We start from the raw sequence: 21,723 nt of genomic DNA on the forward strand, positions 1-21,723 counted from the left end.
CAAGCCTTATGAAGCACATTTTGGGAGAAACATTTTTCCCCTGGTGGTTGGGCTACACTTTGATCTCTCTCTCTCTCTCTCTCCAAGGAAAAGTGTTAGAGACTTTTTCAAAGTCTCCAGGAGTCACTTGTTGCATAAGATAAACTCACCAGAGCTGAGATTCCTTAGAGACATTACCAAATCAAAATCCAATAACCTTTAATATTAAACTTTAAAGACCTAAATTTTGGTGCAGGGCACCAGATCATGGCTAAAGAGACAAATAAACTAAGCTTTATGTCTCTCTTGTTTTCCATTAGCTTGTTACAAAGTGGACAAAGAAGACTTTCTGAACTCTGACCACCTATTTTTAGGGTGCATAATTTAGGGACCCCTTGTTCACCTCCAACTTGGTAAAAGCATTTGACCTAGCCTACCAATTTTAAGGCTGATATGAATTTTTGTGGATTTCAGAGGGGGACAAAATCAATTTTATAAAAGAAGCTGAGTTGCAGCTTTAGCTGTGGAGTGACCGCTGTTGTTATGAGGAGGAAGTTACTGCCATCCTGAAATTTCCTACCTTGCTCTCTTCCCAGGAGGAATTTGGAGTCCGTGCTGATGTACTGTCTGCCAATGAAGCCCTGCTGATCTGGTGTCAGCATAAGACTGCTAGTTACTCCAATGTGAGTGTGAAGGACTTCTCCAAAAGCTGGTCTGATGGCCTGGCTTTCAATGCCCTCATTCATGTTCACAGGTAAATAGGTGATGGTGGGAGGCTTCAAGAATAGCTGATGCCACTGTGTCTGGCTCTATCATAGTGACTTCCAGGGTCTGAATTCTCTTTGATGGATGAGAAAATGGTTTTGTCTTCACATTCAGAACTACCATTTCTTTAAGTGGGTGTTTTGCCTGAATAAGAATGGAAGAATCAGGTTCATGGAGTTTGACTCTTTCTCTTCCTGGAAACAAAAATGAATTTGCTAGCATATACTCTGCATTTAAACTTGTCTCTCTTTAATTTGCTCAGAAAACGAGTAGGAAATGCTAGAAAAGCATTAAATATGTCACTATCAAACAGTGATATAAAAGGACTGATGGCAGATCAAGAGCATGTTTTGTTCCACTGCTGTAATTAATTCCTAGTCATTCCTAAGCCTTAGAAGCACATCATCATCTCAGCCAGTGTATGTGTCCCCTGCAGGTGCAAAGTTTCCTCCGAGTGTCTTCAAGAGTGTGATTTTCCTAGTTGTGCCATGCAGGATAATTGTGCTTCTCACTGATCCTGGCTGGCCATTGATAGGAATGAGTACCTGTGTCTCAAAACTTGGCTCCTGTGCAAAACATTTACATGAAGAAAAATACTAGAGAATTTGCTTTCTTTGATCTTCACCTTCCTCCTGGTTTCAATTGCACTTTCTGAAATGTTATTGAAAATGAGGTTTTCTGTGGTCTTCGCCAGCATTTAAACCTTTCAGTTCCGTGAGAGCTGTAGCTGGGAGCTGGAGGCAGCAGGCTCTCCCTCTTTCCCTCTCTGCCCCTCTTGAGGGGAGGAGGAAGCAGCAGGGGACAGAAGAAAGAAGGGAGAGAGGGGACTGCCACCTTGGACAGTTCTTCTCCCATCAGATACCAGTGCTGCTCCATCTGTTGGCAGGAAGACTTAGAAACCCATAACTCCCCAGCCGGGGACAACATTCCCACTTTGGAATTTCCTACCTAGTGAGTCTTTGTTTCACCAACCAGGGACGACAAGAGGCAGGAGGAATGGGGAGTTTTGTGGTGAGCTGAGCTGAGTTCTGGAGTGGGAATTTTCCTTTGTCTGTCAGGCAAGGGAGGGCTAGTGAAGGGTCTATGCCAAAGCTCTACAGGAAAGCAGAGAGCTACTCAATGCTTTAAAAAGAAAAGGAGGACTTGTGGCACCTTAGAGACTAACAAATTTATTTGAGCATAAGCTTTTGTGAGCTACAATGAAGTAAGCTGTAGCTCACGAAAGCTTATGCTCAAATAAATTGGTTAGTCTCTAAGGTGCCACAAGTCCTCCTTTTCTTTTTGCGGATAAAGACTAACACGGCTGCTACTTTGAAACCTGTCAATGCTTAAGGGATTATTGTTCTGTGTTCCTCATTCTACTAAAGTTCCTTGTTCAGTGTCAGAAATTTGCTCAGTTGCAACCTTTGTATATAAATCTGTGTGTATTTAAACGAAGCCAGGACTTTACAGTGATCATTATGACATACACCATGGCCACATGGAACTTCATGGTGACAGCTGGGTAAAAAACAGATCCTGCTGCACCAAAAGCACAGCATGTGACCTCTAAAGCCAAAGGAAAATCTATGTTAACAGCTGTTACTGTACAGCCCATAACAAAGAGAGCAACGATATGCACCAGATACTACATTGCAGTATATATGTGTACATACAGCATGTCGTGTAGCTGTGTGTGGGAGGTGTAACCCTTCTTGATAGTAACTCATTTCTATTTTTTTAGTTTCTAAATCTAACCCTCCTCTCTTGTGTCCTTCATATGTTCCTCTCCTCATCCAGGCCTGATCTCATCCACTACAGCTCACTGAGGCATGAGCAGCCAATCAAGAACCTGAACAATGCCTTCAGCGTGGCAAAGAAGCACCTGGGAATCACTAAACTTCTGGATGCTGAGGATGTGGCAGTGCCTCATCCCGATGAGAGATCCATCATGACCTATGTGTCGCTCTATTACCATTACTTTTCCAGGCTGAAGCAGGGCCAGACTGTCCAGAAAAGGCTTGCTAAGGTCAGTGCATTGCCACTTTTACAATTGCCTCCTACTTCTATCTCTACTGAGCCCCCACCCCAGTAGCATAAAGTTAAACCAGTTTGGGGAAAAAGCTTTAATTCAGATTAACTGCACAGTCCTGTTAACTCAAGCCATTTGTGCGACCATGCCAGAGACTTGATTCTGCAGGGCCTTAGAATAGAATCATAGAATATCAGGGTTAGAAGGGACCCCAGAAGGTCATCTAGTCCAACCCCCTGCTCAAAGCAGGACCAATTCCCAGTTAAATCATCCCAGCCAGGGCTTTGTCAAGCCTGACCTTAAAAACCTCTAAGGAAGGAGATTCTACCACCTCCCTAGGTAACGCATTCCAGTGTTTCACCACCCTCTTAGTGAAAAAGTTTTTCCGAATATCCAATCTAAACCTCCCCCACTGCAACTTGAGACCATTACTCCTCGTTCTGTCATCTGCTACCATTGAGAACAGTCTAGAGCCATCCTCTTTGGAACCCCCTTTCAGGTAGTTGAAAGCAGCTATCAAATCCCCCCTCATTCTTCTCTTCTGCAGGCTAAACAATCCCAGTTCCCTCAGCCTCTCCTCATAACTCATGTGTTCCAGTCCCCTAATCATTTTTGTTGCCCTTCGCTGGACTCTTTCCAATTTATCCACATCCTTCTTGAAGTGTGGGGCCCAAAACTGGACACAGTACTCCAGATGAGGCCTCACCAATGTCGAATAGAGGGGAACGATCATGTCCCTCGATCTGCTCGCTATGCCCCTACTTATACATCCCAAAATGCCATTGGCCTTCTTGGCAACAAGGGCACACTGCTGACTCATATCCAGCTTCTCGTCCACTGTCACCCCTAGGTCCTTTTCCACAGAACTGCTGCCTAGCCATTCGGTCCCTAGTCTGTAGCTGTGCATTGGGTTCTTCCGTCCTAAGTGCAGGACCCTGCACTTATCCTTATTGAACCTCATCAGATTTCTTTTGGCCCAATCCTCCAATTTGTCTAGGTCCTTCTGTATCCTATCCCTCCCCTCCAGCGTATCTACCACTCCTCCCAGTTTAGTATCATCCGCAAATTTGCTGAGAGTGCAATCCACACCATCCTCCAGATCATTTATGAAGATATTGAACAAAACTGGCCCCAGGACCGACCCTTGGGGTACTCCACTTGATACCGGCTGCCAACTAGATATGGAGCCATTGATCACTACCCGTTGAGCCCGACAATCTAGCCAGCTTTCTACCCACCTTGTAGTGCATTCATCCAGCCCATACTTCCTTAACTTGCTGACAAGAATACTGTGGGAGACCGTGTCAAAAGCTTTGCTAAAGTCAAGAAACAATACATCCACTGCTTTCCCTTCATCCACAGAACCAGTAATCTCATCATAAAAGGCGATTAGATTAGTCAGGCATGACCTTCCCTTGGTGAATCCATGCTGGCTGTTCCTGATCACTTTCCTCTCATGCAAGTGCTTCAGGATTGATTCTTTGAGGACCTGCTCCATGATTTGCACATGATTTGCCTTGCACAGTCAGTCACTTGTAAATGGTACAACTGGTGTGAGTAGACAATTCTGATTTGGCAATGGTTTAGACACACTCTGGTGCTAGAACCTGGTCTTTCTAAAGGGATTTCGCCATATGGAAATTAGCTTCTTTATTCGGTCATATTTTGTATTTGATAACTAAGGTGCTTAGTAAGTAGTCAGGCACATGGAGAACTCATTTCATCTCTGCAGCAAAACAGTGATGCAGAAATTAGTGCTGCTCAAAAAAAACTTCTGTCAAAACTTTCTGATAGGAAATAGCCTTTTTTCCTAAACAAAAATAAATCTGTAAAAATATCTATGAAATTATGTTTCAGTAGAAAATTTTCAGTTTATCCATGAAAAACTAAAACCTGAAAAAAATTGGTTTTCAGTTTAGTTTGTTTTTTTCCCCTTTTCTCTCCCCTTTTCCCTCTATTCCAGTGATGAGGGGACAAAAGTGAAAAAGTGAGGAAAAAAGGAGGGGAAAAAACCCATAAAACCAAAATAAATAAATAAATGAAGACTCATACAAATAAGGTTTAGTATTTTCAAAAAAACAAAACGGTTTCAGTTCTTTATTAAAAAAATTAAACTAATACATTTTTAAAATTTCTCATAGGGACAAAAATCCAAAGCAGGATTTCCCTTGCTGTGGCAAGGTAAAAAGCTTTCGCAATGGAGGGTTTGCACTATTAGTTAATCTGGGATTAAGACAAAGAGATCCTGTCTTTATCCCAGATATCCCAAGCTCGATATCAACAACAGCACTGTACTCTGAACAGAGGTGCTGGAGGAGAGGAGGACTTGTAGCTTGATTAAGCAGCGATTGGGCATGAGTGAGGAGACTGGGCAAAAAAGATTAGGCTGGACAACACCTAAGACTCTGTCTTGGAGACATATTTCAGGTTCTTCATTAGACCAGTTTATTTCCTCTCTCATGCCACTATATTCCTAAAATTACTCAGTCCTGCATTTATAATCTACAGAGTAGAGGTCACACTTGCAGAGTTTCTTCCGGCTTGAGAGTTGTTTCCTATACGTAAAATGGATTATCATTGGAAATGGGAATCTCTATCAGAAGTGAGGAAACTTTTTAAGTGCAACCACTGTATCTATCTAGGTTTCAGAGTAACAGCCGTGTTAGTCTGTATTCGCAAAAAGAAAAGGAGTACTTGTGGCACCTTAGAGACTAACCAATTTATTTGAGCATGAGCTGGATTTGTGCTGGAAATGGCCCAACCTGATGATCACTTTAGATAAGCTATTACCAGCAGGACAGTGGGGTGGGAGGAGGTATTGTTTCATATTCTCTGTGTGTATATAAAGTCTGCTGCAGTTTCCACGGTATGCATCCGATGAAGTGAGCTGTAGCTCACGCTCAAATAAATTGGTTAGTCTCTAAGGTGCCACAAGTACTCCTTTTCTTTTTGTATCTATCTAGACAATCCTAAAGTTCCTGTCGTCATAGGCACTACTTAGATGAATTGTATAAGAACTCAAAGGATCAGATAGGACACATCTTCATATTCTGGAAAAGGGTTTTGGGGTGAATATTTCTATCTCCATTTTTTTAAATGTTCCACTGATTTCCTTTTCTGCATTTTCCTGTTCGCGTTTTCTATTTTCATTGTTTATTTTTCTCCTTGCAGTTACCTGCTTTTCATTTCCCATTTTTCTCTTCCCCTCAGCATTTTTTCCCTTTCCTCCCTCTTATAGGCCCCTCTGCCTTCTCCAGACGCATGCGCAAATAAACACACACACAAGCACATGACAATATCTTCATGTCCTTAGTCCCCTCAGATAGGCAGCTCTGAATTCAGTAATAGGATTGGGGAGGGAAGCCTCAATGTGTCAAGACAGCCTGAGAGCAGAGGCTAAATGGGTGACCAGGATTGCAGAGGGAATCAATCAAGAGAGGTAAATCTCCCTTCCCCCACCCGCTCCAGTGACCATGCACTTATTAGGATCCTTCAGCCAGAACTGGGTGCGATGGTAGAACATACAGAAGGGAGCCCTGATGCCACGGGCTGCTTTTCCTGCACTAAAGGTTAGTGCTGTTTCACTCCTCTTTGAGCATTGGGACAGCCACTCTTTTCCAAGTACAATTTCTGATAGGCAAAAGCAGATTAGAATGTGTAGCTCATAAACCTTTATTCACTTGCAACACCTTCCTTATTAACTTAAGTGTCTGCAGAGAGAAGCAGATGGGTGCTGAGTCTCCATAGAGAGCAACAGAGACACAGAATGTCATTCTGCATTGTTTGAACTTTCATGCAACAGGTTTCAGGCAATGTTAGCCATGGTATCTCTGGGACATTTCAGGTTTAGGGGTTACACAGGGCTGTGGGATGAGGAAGAAATGTAATATAAGGTGCAAAGAAAAGAAATAAAATGTATACATAAAATAGAAAGGGGGTTTTGCCTCACACTCTGTTTCATAACAGATTAGAATAAAATCTTTTACTTCAGGAAAACTGAATCCCAATCCAGGCAACATAGCAAGTGAAATAAATGACTATTGTGGTCTCAGAGTTGTTGCTAGTTGACATTTGCCATCCTCACAAAACCACTGCTTATTGTGGTACATTTTTCAGTCTCTGTTCAAGACAAGTTCAGGAGTCAGTGGCAAGAGTACTGCTAGTCAGGAACAAGGTGTTTCAGGCTGACCTTGGATAGAAAGTAGAACTGTCTGGGAAGTTTTCAACAAAATGTTGTTTTCATCGGAAAATGTTGATTCATTGCAACCTTTTTGTGGAAAAGTATATGTTTTGATGAAATTTTCCTTGATGAAGGTTTCTCAGGCCTTGCATGGAATTTCACATGGGGGGAAAGCAAGACACCCTCCTCCCCATCCCCCCACCCCCGAATAGCCAAGGCACTCACCTAGACTGGGAGAGACCCAGGCTCAAGATCCTTCTCCAAATTAGGCAGAGTAGGAGTTGAACCTGGGTCTCCCACATCCCAAGTGAGGGCCCCTAACCACTGACCTATGGGCTATTCTAGAGCACAAATCTCTATCACTCCCTCTCTCTCACTGCTTTTTTTTTTTTCCCTAAAAAAGTTTTGCAAGGTCTTGGTTTTGTTCCAGTGCAGAACAAAAACAAATTCTGAAAACAGAATTCTTATTTTTCAGTCCTAGGAGGAAGCTTACATAGTTCTTGCCTGCATAATGCCTACCTCTCACAAGTAGCTAGGACTGTCTGTAGCTTATATGAGCCTCAATATTCACTTATTTTTTAAAAGAAACTAAAATTAATATTGGCACATGAAATCGCTTTTTTTTATCCCTTTGCTTAACATGTTTTGGGGATGATCATTCTGCTCTTACTGAACCTAGACTGGGAAGGAATCCTCCTTGTCTCAAATGTGATAACTGTCTCCATGCTGATATAATAACCTGAGGGACATGGCAGCCTGCTGTGTTAAATAATGCTTTCCTGGTACTGATGGTCACACACCAGCAGCTCATTTGCATCCTGATTAAACCGAGTTTATGAGCATGCCACGTAGTTTTCTTCCCCTTTGCTTCATTATGATGCTTAAATACCTTGTGTTTCCATGTTCGTGTTTCAGATTCTGTTCTTCCTGAAGGAGATTGATGACTTGAAGTTTCAGTATGAACAGATGATCTCTGAGCTCTTGAAATGGATTAAACAGAAAGTAGTAGAGTTGGACGATCGCCACTTTCCCAATTCCATACAGGACATGTGGATGCTCATGGCCAACTTCAAGACCTTCCGTACAGTAGAGAAGCCCCCCAAATACCAAGAAAGGGGCATGATTGAAGCCCACTTTTTCCACATCAGAACCAAGCAAAGAGCCAATAATCAATGGCCATATCTGCCCCCTGAAGGCAGGACACTGCAAGATGTGGAAAAGCACTGGGTCATTTTGGAGAAAGCGGAGCACAGCCGGGGAGAAGCACTGCAGCAGGAGATGCAGAGGCTGGAGAGAGTGGAACAGTTGGCCCAGAGGTTCCTGAAGAAAGCAACCCTGCGTGAGTCATACTTGGAGGACATGATGAAGGTGCTCGAGAAGCAGGACTTCCAGCCAGAGAGTGTGGACAAGATGGAGGATGCCACTAAGAAGCTTGAGGCTATTGTGGCAGATGTACTGCCCAGGGAGCAGCGCTTCAGAGCACTGGCTGACATGGCGGCTCTTATAACCCAAGAGAACTACCATCACAAGATCCAGATCATGAAGAAGTGAGTCATGCTAGTGGAAATGGGCAGTTGTGGAGACTAAGCAAGTTATGATACTAAGTGGATGTGGAAGAGGAGGGAATAGTTCAACAGCTCTATTCCACAAGAGTAGAGGTGGTCAGATTTCTCCCCCCCACTCACACACATGCTCCACAAAAAATGTAAATGAAAAAGTGTTTCATTCTCATTAAAATTTTAACTTTTTGTTGAAAAAAGAACCTCAAAAACTGGGGAACAAAAATTGGCTGATAAAAATACATTTTGAGGAAAGCTGACACTTAATGTGAAATGTTTGTTTTGTTGAAAACCCAATCTTCCATCAAAAGAAAGTTTCAGTGGAATATTTTCAGCCAACCCATCACATATCTCTTTTAGTGTGTGGTTTGAGAGGTTCAGATAGCCACAAATCTTCAGGTGCCTCTCTAGTTCCCAGATTGGGCTATAAATCTTGTGAGATCAGGACTTCTAAGATGATCAGTAATTCCTGGTTTGGGACTTCATGGAAATACTCTAGGAACAACCTTCCTGTGGTATTTTAGTAGTTGTCTATTCTAGACTTAACCAAAGCCAGAAGCATGTGTGAAAATAATAAAATGCTTAACCAAACTCCACAGAAGTTTTGGTTTTGATTTGAGGTACGGTTTGAATTAATTTTTATCTAAGCTGAGTCATTTAAGGGGCCATCCCTTTTTTCAAACCTATCTACTGTCTCAGGCAAAAAGGACATGGGACATCAGAGATGAGAATCCATGCACAATAGTTCCTTAAACAAGATTAATGATTACATATTAATCAAAATATCTTCCCAAGGACCATATTAATTGAGAGGATATAGTGTGCTGAGCCATGTGACCAGTGTATGCTTCATTAGATGACACGTATACTGTATATGACTCTAGGAACCCTAGGTGTTCATTTAACTCTTCTAAAATTGTAAGCCCCATGTGTCAACAGGGTCTTTTCCCATGCTGTCCAAAGCATCAGATCCTTGTGGATGAGTCAGTCCTTTCTCCTCCCTTCTTTACAGGCAAGAGGACATTTCCCAACAGTGGCAGGATCTACTGGAGCAGCTCCAGAGACACAAACGCTCTCTGGGAGCAATGCAGGAAATTCTGGGCCTTCTGAGGGACATTGATACCATTACAGAGGAACTCAAAGGACTGCAGGTACCAACCCCTCTCCATCAGCATGTGGGCTGGGCACACAATTTGCACCACTACAAATATAAGTAATTGCAGCAGACACAGTATTCCAGTGACAGTTGTGGATTGCAATGTCTATATTGTGCTGGGAATTGAGCATATGGCTAGAATTTTCAAAAGTAGGCTGCTGAATCCATATAAAGGCACCTAAATAAAAACTGCCCTCATTTGCAGAAGTACCAATCACCACAATTAAAACGGAAGTCACTTAGTATAGGGGATAACTGAAGTTTTAGATCCCATTGTGTGGTAACTGGTAACTGCTGAAGGGTGTAATGGCAGCCACTCTAAATATGTACTTTTGCCTTGCCCTGTACTGTGCAAGAGAGAGAATATTATGGATTGTGCTGAACATGAAGTATAAAAACCGTTTTGTTTATGGATCCAGCAGTTTATGTAAAATTGTGAATTGCAAATTGGAGACGGTGACTAGCTATTCTGAATCTCTGAGCCCTAGCCTTTTTCAGGAAAGAAAATACTGTGTACTGGTCATTATTCCCACTAGCTGGACACTTGCCTCCAAAACCAAGCATGTTCCACAGAGGAAAACAATACAATTATAATCTACTGTGGAAGGGGAGCCTCCTAGATTTCTTCAGATAAAAACTGAATCAAGCACACTATAATGAGTCATATAGGAGAGGTGTACTCAGTGGGCACGGTAAATGCTGGACATAAGCAGTGATTCTGGGAGTGAGAAGTGACTCTTGGTTAAAGAATATGACTACTTCCCCCACATCCACTGCAGCAGATAAAAGCTAGGGATTGTGGGTTATATCTTGTGAGTTTGAAGGAGAGGATTGGTTATGTATCTCCTTCCAATCAGCCAGTTAGTGCTTCCACAGAGTTCAAACCACACACCCATTTATTCATTTGGGTCCAATCCAACATCTGTCAGAGCCAGTGGGAGTCCTTCCATTGATTTCAGTTCCCTTTGGATCAAGTCCTTAGATCCCTGGATAGCATTGATTGCTCACACATAGGAGAGGGTGAGATCATAGCGCTGATAATTTCTCACTTTTGGTTTCTAGGCACTAGTGACATCTCAGGATTATGGGAAGCAGCTCTTGGAGGTAGTAGATTTGCTGCAGAAGCACAATTTGGTTGACTTCCAGATCACTTCCTATGATGATAGGGTGAGATACATCACCCAGAGGACAGCAGAGGTCACCAAGGGCAAAGCAATCAAGTCAGATGTGCTTCACACCAAAACTCGGATGCTCCATCAGCTGTACCAAAACCTCACAGCTCTCAGCAAATCCCGGTAAGGCTCTCCTTATGGTCTAGCTCTTTCTGGTTAGAATGGTGGATCCTTTTAAAATGGAGATAATGGGAGGGCCAGAATCTAGAATTTCTCATTTCTCCACATATAAAGCTATAACAGACCCAGCAGAGAAGGAGATAATCACAGAGGGAGCCGATAGAACCATAGCTTTCCCTGTGCTCGCTTTGTTGTTCAGGCTTCAAAACTGAAACTAACACATTGTTGCATTGGGGTTGGGGGGAGAGCTCAAACATTTAAAGGGACAGTACATCACACTGACCATAAGGATCATCAGCTATCATAGACTGAGAGGGAACTTCAGTGTGAAAGTTCATTCCTAGTTGCTTCTATGTGATCTGGACCTGATATGGCTGATTCTCTATCTCCTGGGTTGAGAGGGGAATTTCCTTTTGGCTTCCTCGTGTTGTCCACCCATAACTCATCCATGACTCAGAGGTACCATGGGAATTCAATCTCTGAATTTTCTGCAGTGCTGAAGCCCTTTAATTAATCTATTCTCTGTTTCTACGTTGTACCTGAAATCCTAGCACTGACCGAGCTGTATTGCTTGTTGCCTTGTGTTAGACAATCCCAGCTACAGGAAGCGTTGAAGCTTTTTGAGTTTTTCCATGACTGTCAGGAAGAAGAGTCATGGATCTCTGAGAAATGGCAAGTAGTGAGGACAGCAACATTAGGACGAGATCTCAGTCAGATTATTGCCTCCATTCAGAAGCACAAGGTACAGTATTTTGTTGACTGGTGTCTGTTCTGTATATTGAATCTAGTCTTTCATAATTTATCTAAACCAATTGTCAGAGCATTTATGCCTCAAATTAAGGTTCCTGGCTGGCTTTTGGAACCTGAGAAAGCATGCATCTTAGGGATCCCTCACAATGGGGGACAGTCCTATGTTTAATATGGGATTGTGGATGTGCAGAACAAGCAGAGTGAAGCTCAGTGTGCTATCCATTAGGCCATTTTGGTGGATGGGAGAAGAAGATGGTTCTTATCCACTCATCCTTCCCAAAGGAGGTACACGGGGAGAATAAGTAGAGTAGACATGCCATAAATGAAGGGAAAATGACTGAGCTGTGGTAAAGGAGGGGTGGGAAACCCTAGAATAACATTGCTGGGACCTCCCAGAAATTTGCTGCCAGCTCTCCCTGTGAACTGGACACAGGTTGAGGAGAAAAGCTTCATTTCATGAAGTTCCATCTCGTTGATGACGAGAAATCACTGTGGCAAACAGACCTGAAGACATGAAAAGGCAGTTACAGAATTTAAACAGCAATTTCTGACGTGCAGCTCTTTATAATTAGGAAGTCAACAGTAAAGGCATGAGAGCATGTCCATGAACCATAAGATCTCTAGAGACGTGTGTGAGAGAGGATGAGTGTGTGTTGGGAGTGGAAAACATAAGGCTGCCTACTCAATGGATGACAGCTCCCCCAGAGACCATCCTGTATAGTATGCTGCTGGAATGGGGAAGGGAAGTATCTCAATGACTATCATTAGTACAATAGTTGGGTGAGTGAAAAAGAGGTATTAGGGCTCAAAGGACAGTGTTAACTATGGAGAAAGGGGCAGTGTCCGAATGGAGGGAAAACAGAATCATTACACATGTTAGTTTTATAGTATCTGACAGAAGAGTCTGGCAGTGGGAAAAAGCCACAGCTCTCCTGGGACAGGTCAGTTCCTTGAGCCTGTAAGTCTCCACTACTCATTATCATGTCACTTTATTTGGCAGGCTCTAGAAGTCGAGTGCAACTCCCACAAGGCAATTTGTTCCAATGTAGTGAGGAAGGGCTGGGAGCTAAGTCAAAGGAACCACTCAAACCAGAGGGATATCCAGATGCAGACAGACAGCCTCCAGAAGCTGTGGCAACAGCTCCAAGATGAGGTGGCCAATCGTAAAATCCGCCTGCAGGCAGCTGCTTTAATCAAACAGGTAAACAAGGCTGCAGTTTTTGCATTTTGTAACAGAAAGAACAAGAACTCATTCTATTTCTGCTTGTGTCACCAGATTGGGATTTATGTAACGAACACAAGAAGAGTCTGGAAGCAATAAGCTTTGCTGGGGTGAAACAAAATATCTTTCAACTCACATGATATTAATCAATTTTTTTTTATCAGAGTGCTGTGTCTCTCACTTTGTGTAGCTCACAAGTCCTTCTGGTCTTCTGTAGGCAGACACCAGCTGTGTGTCATAACTGCTGATTTCTGTTTTCATTTGGCTACTGTGAAATGTGCCCCAAACACTATATTCCAGATTCTGCTTTCCTTGTTCCTTAGCATAATAACTGATACATGCAGACTTTCTGGCTGTCAGCTATTCTGCATGTATGAAGCACAGGGAGGGAAATTTTGACCTTCAACTCTGAAAATTCAGGCTCCCAGCATTTGAGATCAGACTCATCTCTTCTGCAAGCCAGCCAATAGAGGGCAGTGGTACCTAGCTAGTCGAAAACATATATATTGACATTCATTCTCAGTTAGAAATACTAGAGTTAAATAACTTTAAAAAAATCTGGCGTGTGAATCAGCTTCCTTGTGGGTGAGACCAGGGTGACTGTCTGACACTCTTTTTCTGTAGAAAAAACTGGGATCAGTCCCAGTTCAGAACTCATAGACTCCCCCATTCTATCTGTGAAATGCCCCGACAAAGAGCCAAGCCACCAGGCCATCCAGGCTGCTGATAATGGTTAAGTAGGAGGGTCCTTTTGCCTTTTGAGTGGCTTCCAGGAAGCTTTCTTTCTGACTGGCTTTGGGTCTGCTCCCATCAATTGACCTGTGTTGATAGAGTGAGAATTCTTCTGTTTTCCAAAAATCTCCGAGAAACAGATTTAATGGTGCATTAGAATATTGCCTGCTGTATTTATATTTCTGATTCAGCACTGCTGTAGCCACTCTGCTGTACCTGGCATAATGCCATCTGAGATAGTTACATTGCTAACTTCGCTGAATTGTTGTACATTCAGTGCAAGACTGCTGCTGAGCCAGGATGTGCTGGATACACAACATATGAGAAATACGTTGTGAACATCATGCAATGGATGAAAGTCTCTCCTGAGGAGCCTCAACTGAACGAAGAATGGGGGGATTTCTCAAAGGCACAGTGGCAGTTAGGTACTAAACTCCAATGGGAGGTATAGATCTAGCTGCCATTTGTGCCTTTGAAAATCTGTCCCATAAAAAAGAAATATCAGGCCACAAAGCTTGGATCCTGACTGGAGTTTCCCCAAAGTATGAGGAGTGATTAGTGTTGTTAGATGTTTGGCTGCGTGTGTGTTCTCTGTGTACTGTCCCAGCTCTGCACAGATAGTTGGCACAGCAGACCTCGATCGAACTGCCCAATAACCACAACCTCGGTTCATAGCAAAGGCACTTGGGCAGGTTTATTGTCAACGAAGCACGGTCCTAATGTCCTGGCTCATTGGTTACAGGTACACAAACACATTGTATGCCTATTGCGATGGACTAGATCAGTTAATGGCGTGACTTTCCATTATCCCCTAGGCCAGCCAAAGACACTCCCTCTGAGATACCTCTTTATACACTGATACAAACAAGTTACGTATAGCCCCTCTGACGTGCCTAGGTGCCACCCTCTGACGTATCTAGGTGACACCCATTCATAGATTCATAGATATTTAGGTCAGAAGGGACCATTATGATCATCTAGTCTGACCTGCACAACGCAGGCCCCAGAATTTCACCCACCACTCCTGCAATAAACCTCTCACCTACATCTGTGCTATTGAAGTCCTCAAATTGTAGTTTAAAGACTTCAAGGAGCAGAGAATCCTCCAGCAAGTGACAATCAAAACATCTCTATTCATCATGCTGTCATCCGGACCTTATCTTTGGGATCGGTCAGCGTGTGCCTGTTATCTTTGGGGAATGTGTTGGTCTCGAGGTGTTCTGGTACCACCCTTCTGAAATGTGTTTATGTAAGGGCTCTGTACCTAGCATTTCTTAGGAATGTCTGTTTCTGCAATATCAGCCCTGTTCTTGCCAAATTCTGTGAGCAGGCCTGTCTTTTGCTCACAACCTGGCTTTGCTTTATATCAGCAAAGCTGTAACCACTACTTTAGCTCAGGCCTCATACCAGGCCTCTTATACAAGGGCTTATGTCTCAGGCCCTCTTCCTACTACAATTAGAACTGGAACTTTGGTTTGGTTCCATCTCTGATTTAAATACACAAATGCACACATTCAAAAAGCCACTATAAAACCATAATTTACCAATTACACCATAGTATCTCAGATTACCCAATAATAATGTTTTCCCTATCCTTTTCATTCCCTCTCATATTCACACAGAAGTCTGAACATTTCCTTCCTTAACAGATTTTGTTCTCTTTGGTTTGACAAACACTGAATTATTTCCTGTTTCTAGCAGTTTTAAAACTATTATAGCTTTGTCCCTCCCCCAGTTTTTTTTTGGGGGGAGGGGCGGGAAGGGGGTAGTTTAAATTATTTTTATAGTTTAATGTCTTTTTACAATTACAGCCATATAAGATTGCACCCAAACTTTTCCCATGAATTGCAATTTGTGAAGGCTGCTTTCTGTTAGAGAAACTTACTCTGTATCCTCATGATCTATCATTAACTTTTGTGGAAAAACATCTGTTGTTGAAATTGTAGGCCATCCCTATAGTCTGGAAGTATGCTATGTATTATTGATTCTGTTAAATGACAAAGTCTGACTACTGTCTAGTAACAAAGTCTAACTACTGAGTGATTGACTTGGAAACTGGCTAATAAGATTAATGGAGGAAATATTTGGGACTAATTTATTTAATTGTGATCCTGTGAACCATATTGGTGCTAAGCTTGCTGCTGAAATATAATTGGGGTTTCTAAAGAAAGAGCCACCTGATGTGTAATGGTCCTGCTTATATGACCTGCGTCTGTGTTATGATTAGCTTCAGTTGTCTGATGCAATTACTGCCCTGTTGACCATTTGCCAGAGGATGGACTGTTGGATGTGTATCTGTTAGGGCTGTTTAATCAAACATTCTCCCCACCTGTGTTCCCTTCAGTACTTTGTTGACATTGATGAAGCAGACTCATGGCTACGGGAGCGGCAGCCCCTCCTGGCCAGTAAGGATTATGGGAAGGATGAGTCCAGCGCAGAAGCCTTGCTACACCACCACTTGCGACTGGAGAAGGAGATCACAGTCTACTGCTTGGAGATGAGGCGCCTGGAAGAACAAGCTGGTACTGTAGCAAAGCAGGCTCCATCTGCGGTATGTGGATATGAGGTTGTGTCCCTCTACTTCCCTTTGTTTTTATTTATTAGAGCTGGTTGGAAATTTAGTGAAATTGAAACATTTTGTGAAAATGTGTCAGTTTTGACAAAACTTCACTGAAAAAAGCATGTAGATAAGGTCAAGATGTTTCAGTCTTTTTGGAATGGAATGTTCTGATTTTCCAGGTCAAAATGAGTTTTCATTCCTAATTGAAATGAAAACAAAGTTTTTTGAAATGTTGGAATTCCCTGCTGAACAGAAGAGCCTAGATTCAATTAGCTCTCTTAATTATACATGAGTCAGGGCCCAGTCCCCTGGCTGTCGCTGATGGAATCCTAGAAATACAGTTTTTGGTCATTTAGCACCAAGACTGGCTCATCCACATCACACCTCTCTCCTAGCTCTCACAAATATTCTACACCTCCCCACCTTATTATTTACTTCCTACTGAATCCAACTCTCCTTCCAAATGGCCGTTATACACCACCCACTGCCTCCCTCCCTGCTTTTCGCCAGACTCCAATACTTCACTTACTTTAATCCTCTCACCTGAGGCTTCTGTAATCATCCTGGGTAAATTCAGTTTTTATGTTTGATTCCTCTGCTTCTTGATTTGTCTTGTTAAACTCATTTGATCTTCAGCTGTGGTCTGAATCCCCCATTCAATATTTTGGCCGTAATCCTGATTGTTACCTTTCAGATTTCTTTATCTCTGAACGCTCTCTCTATAACAATGAGATATGCAAGATAAGCAACTATTGCAACTGCAATTAGTAGTAAGAGCTGGGAACACCATTTTGTGACCCTCCCTGTTTGTTCCTGCATTACTGGTTTTTAGAGGGAGCATGTAAGTTCAGGAGCCCACAGATGTTGATCAGTGAAGGAAATACAGACGCGCTGATTTTTTTTAACAGTTGATTGTTTGCTGGTTCAATAATTTAAGGACCATAAAAGTGAACCTCTAATGCTTGGCTGTACTTGTTGCTCCCATTCAAGTTCTGAAAACATTTGTTTTTAATCAATATAGTTATCTGGCCCCTAAATTAATTATTACATTATTGACAAGCATTCTTGGGAATTGTAGCCCTAAATATGCAAATCCCTTGATTAAGTTTAGGAATGTAATTTGTGTCCTGACACTTTTGAAATTCACTTGTACTCTTAAGTAGGTGGTTTGCCCCTTGGGTCTGCCTGCTTTGTTCTCTCTCTTAGGTGCTCAGTAGTCTTTGCATCTGCAAGTGTCTAGCTATTGAAAATACATTGACAGGTTGTTAGGGCTTGGACTGCCCCCCCCCCCCCCCTGCTAGAACAGGACAGCCTGGTGTTAACTGACTGAAATGCCTGCCTGTGGGTGTTTTCTGCCATTTTTAATTATTTTCATTGCACTCGTTGAATGGAAGCTGCACTACAAAAGCACCAGCAAGGGCAAGGGCCAGCTGCCACATAATGCTGCCCAGTTCCGGTGACTTGCGACTGATGTTGAGTGGAATGTGGCGGCCCAACTACACCTGTTACGGTGTGGACTTAGTGAGGAGGTAAAGGAATAAGCAAAAGGAAAAGAGGTGGTGAACCATGGTGCCGCCTCACCCAGACACCAGGCTGAACGCTCCAGCACCTACCCACAAACCAGTGCAGGTTGGTCTGATCTGCAAAGCTTGACCCTGGAAGAAAAGGAACAGTGACAGCACAATAATTTATGCTTTTATTGCAGAGCACCGGCATGTGCTCTTACTTCTTGCCCATTGCGGACCTCAACCAGCAAGGAATCAAGAAACGAGTGAACCCAGGCTGTATGGAGGGGTCAGCCTGGGCATCACCAGGGCACTATGCTCTGGAACTACCCCCAAGCCCTTGAGGGAAACCCAATCTTGGACATGCAGTGCCTGCCCACATTTCCAAGTACAGAGACTGTTATGTACCATGAATGGAGCCAAACTAGTTCCCCCTCAGTGGCCCTGATTGATTCAGGAGCTCCGATAATTCAATAGATGCTGAAGACACTCAAACCCTATAAATGCCCCTCTGTTTAACGCCTAGGTCAGTTCTCATAGAGATGATAGATTTGACACAGGAAACAGGACCCCTAGAGGCTGTACTCCACAGATATCAGGATGTACTAAATTCAATGTGATTCGTTCTCCACACTTCCCCTGATTCTCAGCATCACCCAGCTGGATCAGCCCAACCCTTCTATGCTCTGGTGAAAGAAAAGGATCAGTTTCCCTCTGAACACTGCTGAAGGGTGAGCCCCAAACCTCTGGTCCCAGGCTCCTGCAGATGACCAGAAGTGATGGCACCTGTGGGAGAACCACAGATGATGGTGACCAGAAGGAACCATTCCTAAGCCTGAGTTCCCGTCTCACTGATGAGTATTAGGATTCTGTGGACGTCTTTGAAAAGAAAAATGTGGACATGCTACCTCCACATTGGCACTACAACTGCCCCATAGACCTGCAGCCCTTCATGTGCACATCAAGTAAAAGCCTAAAGGCTCAATCCAACACTTCACGTCCCCAGTGGGGCCTCTGGTCCTTTTCAATAAGCAAAAGGATGGAACGCTACACCTCTGTGTCACTAACATGCCCTAAACCAAGTGACAGTCCAAAACTGGTATCCCCCGCTCCTAACTTCGGCGTTTCTATAGTGTGTGATCTACCGGAATTTTCACCCAACTGGACCTCGGTGGAACTGTGGTGGGAACTTAAAAACTAGTGCACATTTTGAACCCACTCTGGGCGCTTTGAATATTTAATAATGCCATTCAGTCTGACTAAAGCTCCCGCGACCTTTCAACACTTTGTGAACAATGTGTTTAAAGACATCCTGGACCAGTATGTAGTCATCTATCTTGATGACATGTGTCTGTTTTCAGAAGACCCTGAGCGGTATTGTTACCATGTTCATTCCATCCTGAAAAGACTACAGAAGCACAGCCTGTATGTGAAAATGGAAAGTGTACCTTTTGACCCCACTGAACAAAATGATGACATATTAGATAGAGAACTGGTCACAATTAAATCAGCCTTCAAAGAGTGGTGCCATAACCTTGAAAGAGCCTGACAACCAGTTCCAGCCTCTTCGGACCATAAGAACCTTGAATATCTGCGTAAGCTTGTGCCTTGAACCAAAGACATCTCAGGTGGGTATTCTTCTTCCCTTGGTTCAATCTCAACATCACCTGGGAATCAGGAATGGGAAAGTCAATGCCTTATCCTAAAAGGTGGAATAATACCACAAAGGTAAAGAGCCTAACCAAAAACCACCCTCTCTCCTTAAACCTCACAACTTCCTTAGTGCCACCATACACCAAAACCTGATTCATCTAATCTGATCCACTTCTCAAGGTGATCTGTTAGCCCAGAAGGTGATGGAACAACCTGAGCAAATAAGAGCTAGAACCAAAATGCAGTGTTCCACACAGGATGGGATCACATATCTCAATGGGTGCATATCCATTCCACCAGGGTGCCCCTGGTTAGAAGTGTATCACCTCTGCCATGACAATCAATGGTGGGCCATTTTGGCCACCTTAAGACTTTCTACATGGCTCCACATTTCTTCCAGTAGCCCCAGGGCTATGTTGACTCTTGTGACCTTGTGCATGCACCAAGACACCCCATTCTGAGCACCTTGGCTCTTTAGTACCCTTGGAGATCCCACCTAGACCCTGGGCCTGGATCACCCTGGATTTCATAGCAGAATTCCCTGACTCTGATGGCCACACAGTGGTCTTGACTCTTGTTGACCAAAATGGCCCACTTCATCCCCTGTGACTGCCTGCCCTCTGCCGAAACAACCGCTCAACTCCTAGTGGTGCATGTTATCCTTTTTCATGGGCTTCCGGGCCATGTCACCTCAAACCAAAGCTCACAGTTCATATCATGCTTTTTGTGTGAAACACTCCAATTACTGGACTTTGCACTTTTACTTCCTCCCCTTACTGCCCCCAGACAGATGGGCAGACAGAGAGGGTGAACCAAGTACTACAGCAATACGTAAGGTGCTTTGTTAACTACCATCAAGATACGTGGTTCCTCCTCCTGCCTTATGACAAGTTGTCATTACAACAACACTGATCATGCCTCCATGGGGTAGAGTCTCTTTTTTGCAAATTACAGGTTTCTTACTTGCTTCCACCTTGTCTTGTTAGCAACCTCCCAGAACCCAGCAGCTTCCAACTGGATTCTGTGAATTCATCATATTCTGGAAGACCTTAAGGACCACCTCCATGATGCAAAAAAGCACTACAATGAGTAGGCAGACCATCAGTACCAGGAAAGCCCAGCTCTCACAGTGTGCCAAAAGGTCTGGCTTGCAGCTAAACACCTCTGTATGAACAGGTTATCCCACAAGCTAAACCACCAGTAGCTTGGACCATTCTGGGTTTTGTCAGTATTCAAATTGCAGCTCTCTCACTCCCTTAAGATATATCCCATTTTCCATGTTTCCCTCCTGAAGCATTCCACACAGAATCATGTTCCCAGCAACTCCCCGCACAGGTCCAGGTCCAAGGGCACAAGGAATATATAGTCTGCCCTGTCCTCAGCTGTAAACTGCAGAGCGGGAGACTGTACTACCTCATTGCCTGGGTCCTGAATTGTGCTCCTGGGAACCTGCTCCCCATGTCCATGCCCCTGACCTGGTAAGAAGATTTCATCAAGACCATCCAAGTGCCAACATGAAGGAAGGGTGCCCTCCAAAAGCGGGGGAGAGGCAATGTAAAGATCCATGGGACAAGAACCTGAGTCTGTGGACCCTGAGACAGCTGACATTCCCACATTGCCACCAGGAGCCAATGTAGAACCCCATCCAAAGAGCATTATGGAGATTAGGGGCCGCAGGAAATACCACCCAAAGGATCCAGTGTGGCAGTACTCTGCATCCTTTTAATTGGTCCATGCTCACTATTTAATCCTGGAGGGTGCCCCATAAAGTTGTCTGGGCAACCCAGCAGACTTCTGCCTTGCTGTGACTCCAAACCTCACCTCGCTTTCTGATCTCCAGCCACTGACCCCAGCCTGATTCTGACCCTGACTCTTGCCTATTGATCCCAGCACTATAAATTACTCTGATCCCTGCTTGCCAGCTACTGCCTCATGGCCATCCTCGACTTGTGGACACAAGCGCAGCTGTGACTGCTAGGCTAGATCGCCCACGCCCTGGTCCCCTGCAGTTATGTTCATGGTATATGCATAGAGATGTGAGATAAAAACATAAAATACTCTTGCTGGTAGGTTGCCATGTAACATTGCTTCGTTTCTTAGAATTCAGAATGATAGATAACACACAAGAACCCCAAAACAGAGTGTGATGACAAAGCTGGGTGCTCACTTCAACAGAGAGGCACAACTCACCCCTGCTTACTCTAGGCTGGCTCTCTGCAGACTGATTCTGAACCCACACTTCCCTACACAGCCCCCTGCCTGCAAACAGGACCAGGAAAATCCCTGAAAATTTAAAGTGATAGATCACAATTGTATCATAGCGTTCAATGCATCACACAGGTGCATTTGCAAATTGCAA

At 43.6% G+C, this 21,723-nt stretch overlaps 1 protein-coding gene across 1 annotated transcript in view; it reads left to right on the forward strand.

Annotated features, from left to right (window-relative positions):
- The window catches only part of SPTBN5 (spectrin beta, non-erythrocytic 5), a gene marked incomplete at its 5' end in the record, with an annotated part of 149,319 nt that overhangs the window by 10,384 nt on the left and 117,212 nt on the right, over positions 1-21,723 (forward strand). The window contains 8 exons of the mRNA XM_084629808.1: positions 576-733; positions 2,524-2,752; positions 7,851-8,482; positions 9,507-9,645; positions 10,713-10,945; positions 11,531-11,684; positions 12,693-12,893; positions 15,991-16,197. Coding sequence (XP_084485934.1) covers positions 576-733; positions 2,524-2,752; positions 7,851-8,482; positions 9,507-9,645; positions 10,713-10,945; positions 11,531-11,684; positions 12,693-12,893; positions 15,991-16,197 — 1,953 coding nt within the window. The remainder of the gene's footprint in view (positions 1-575; positions 734-2,523; positions 2,753-7,850; positions 8,483-9,506; positions 9,646-10,712; positions 10,946-11,530; positions 11,685-12,692; positions 12,894-15,990; positions 16,198-21,723) is intronic.

This window comes from Lepidochelys olivacea (assembly GCF_965140295.1).
Source record: "Lepidochelys olivacea isolate rLepOli2 genome assembly, chromosome: 6".
Lineage (NCBI taxonomy): Eukaryota > Metazoa > Chordata > Testudines > Cheloniidae > Lepidochelys > Lepidochelys olivacea.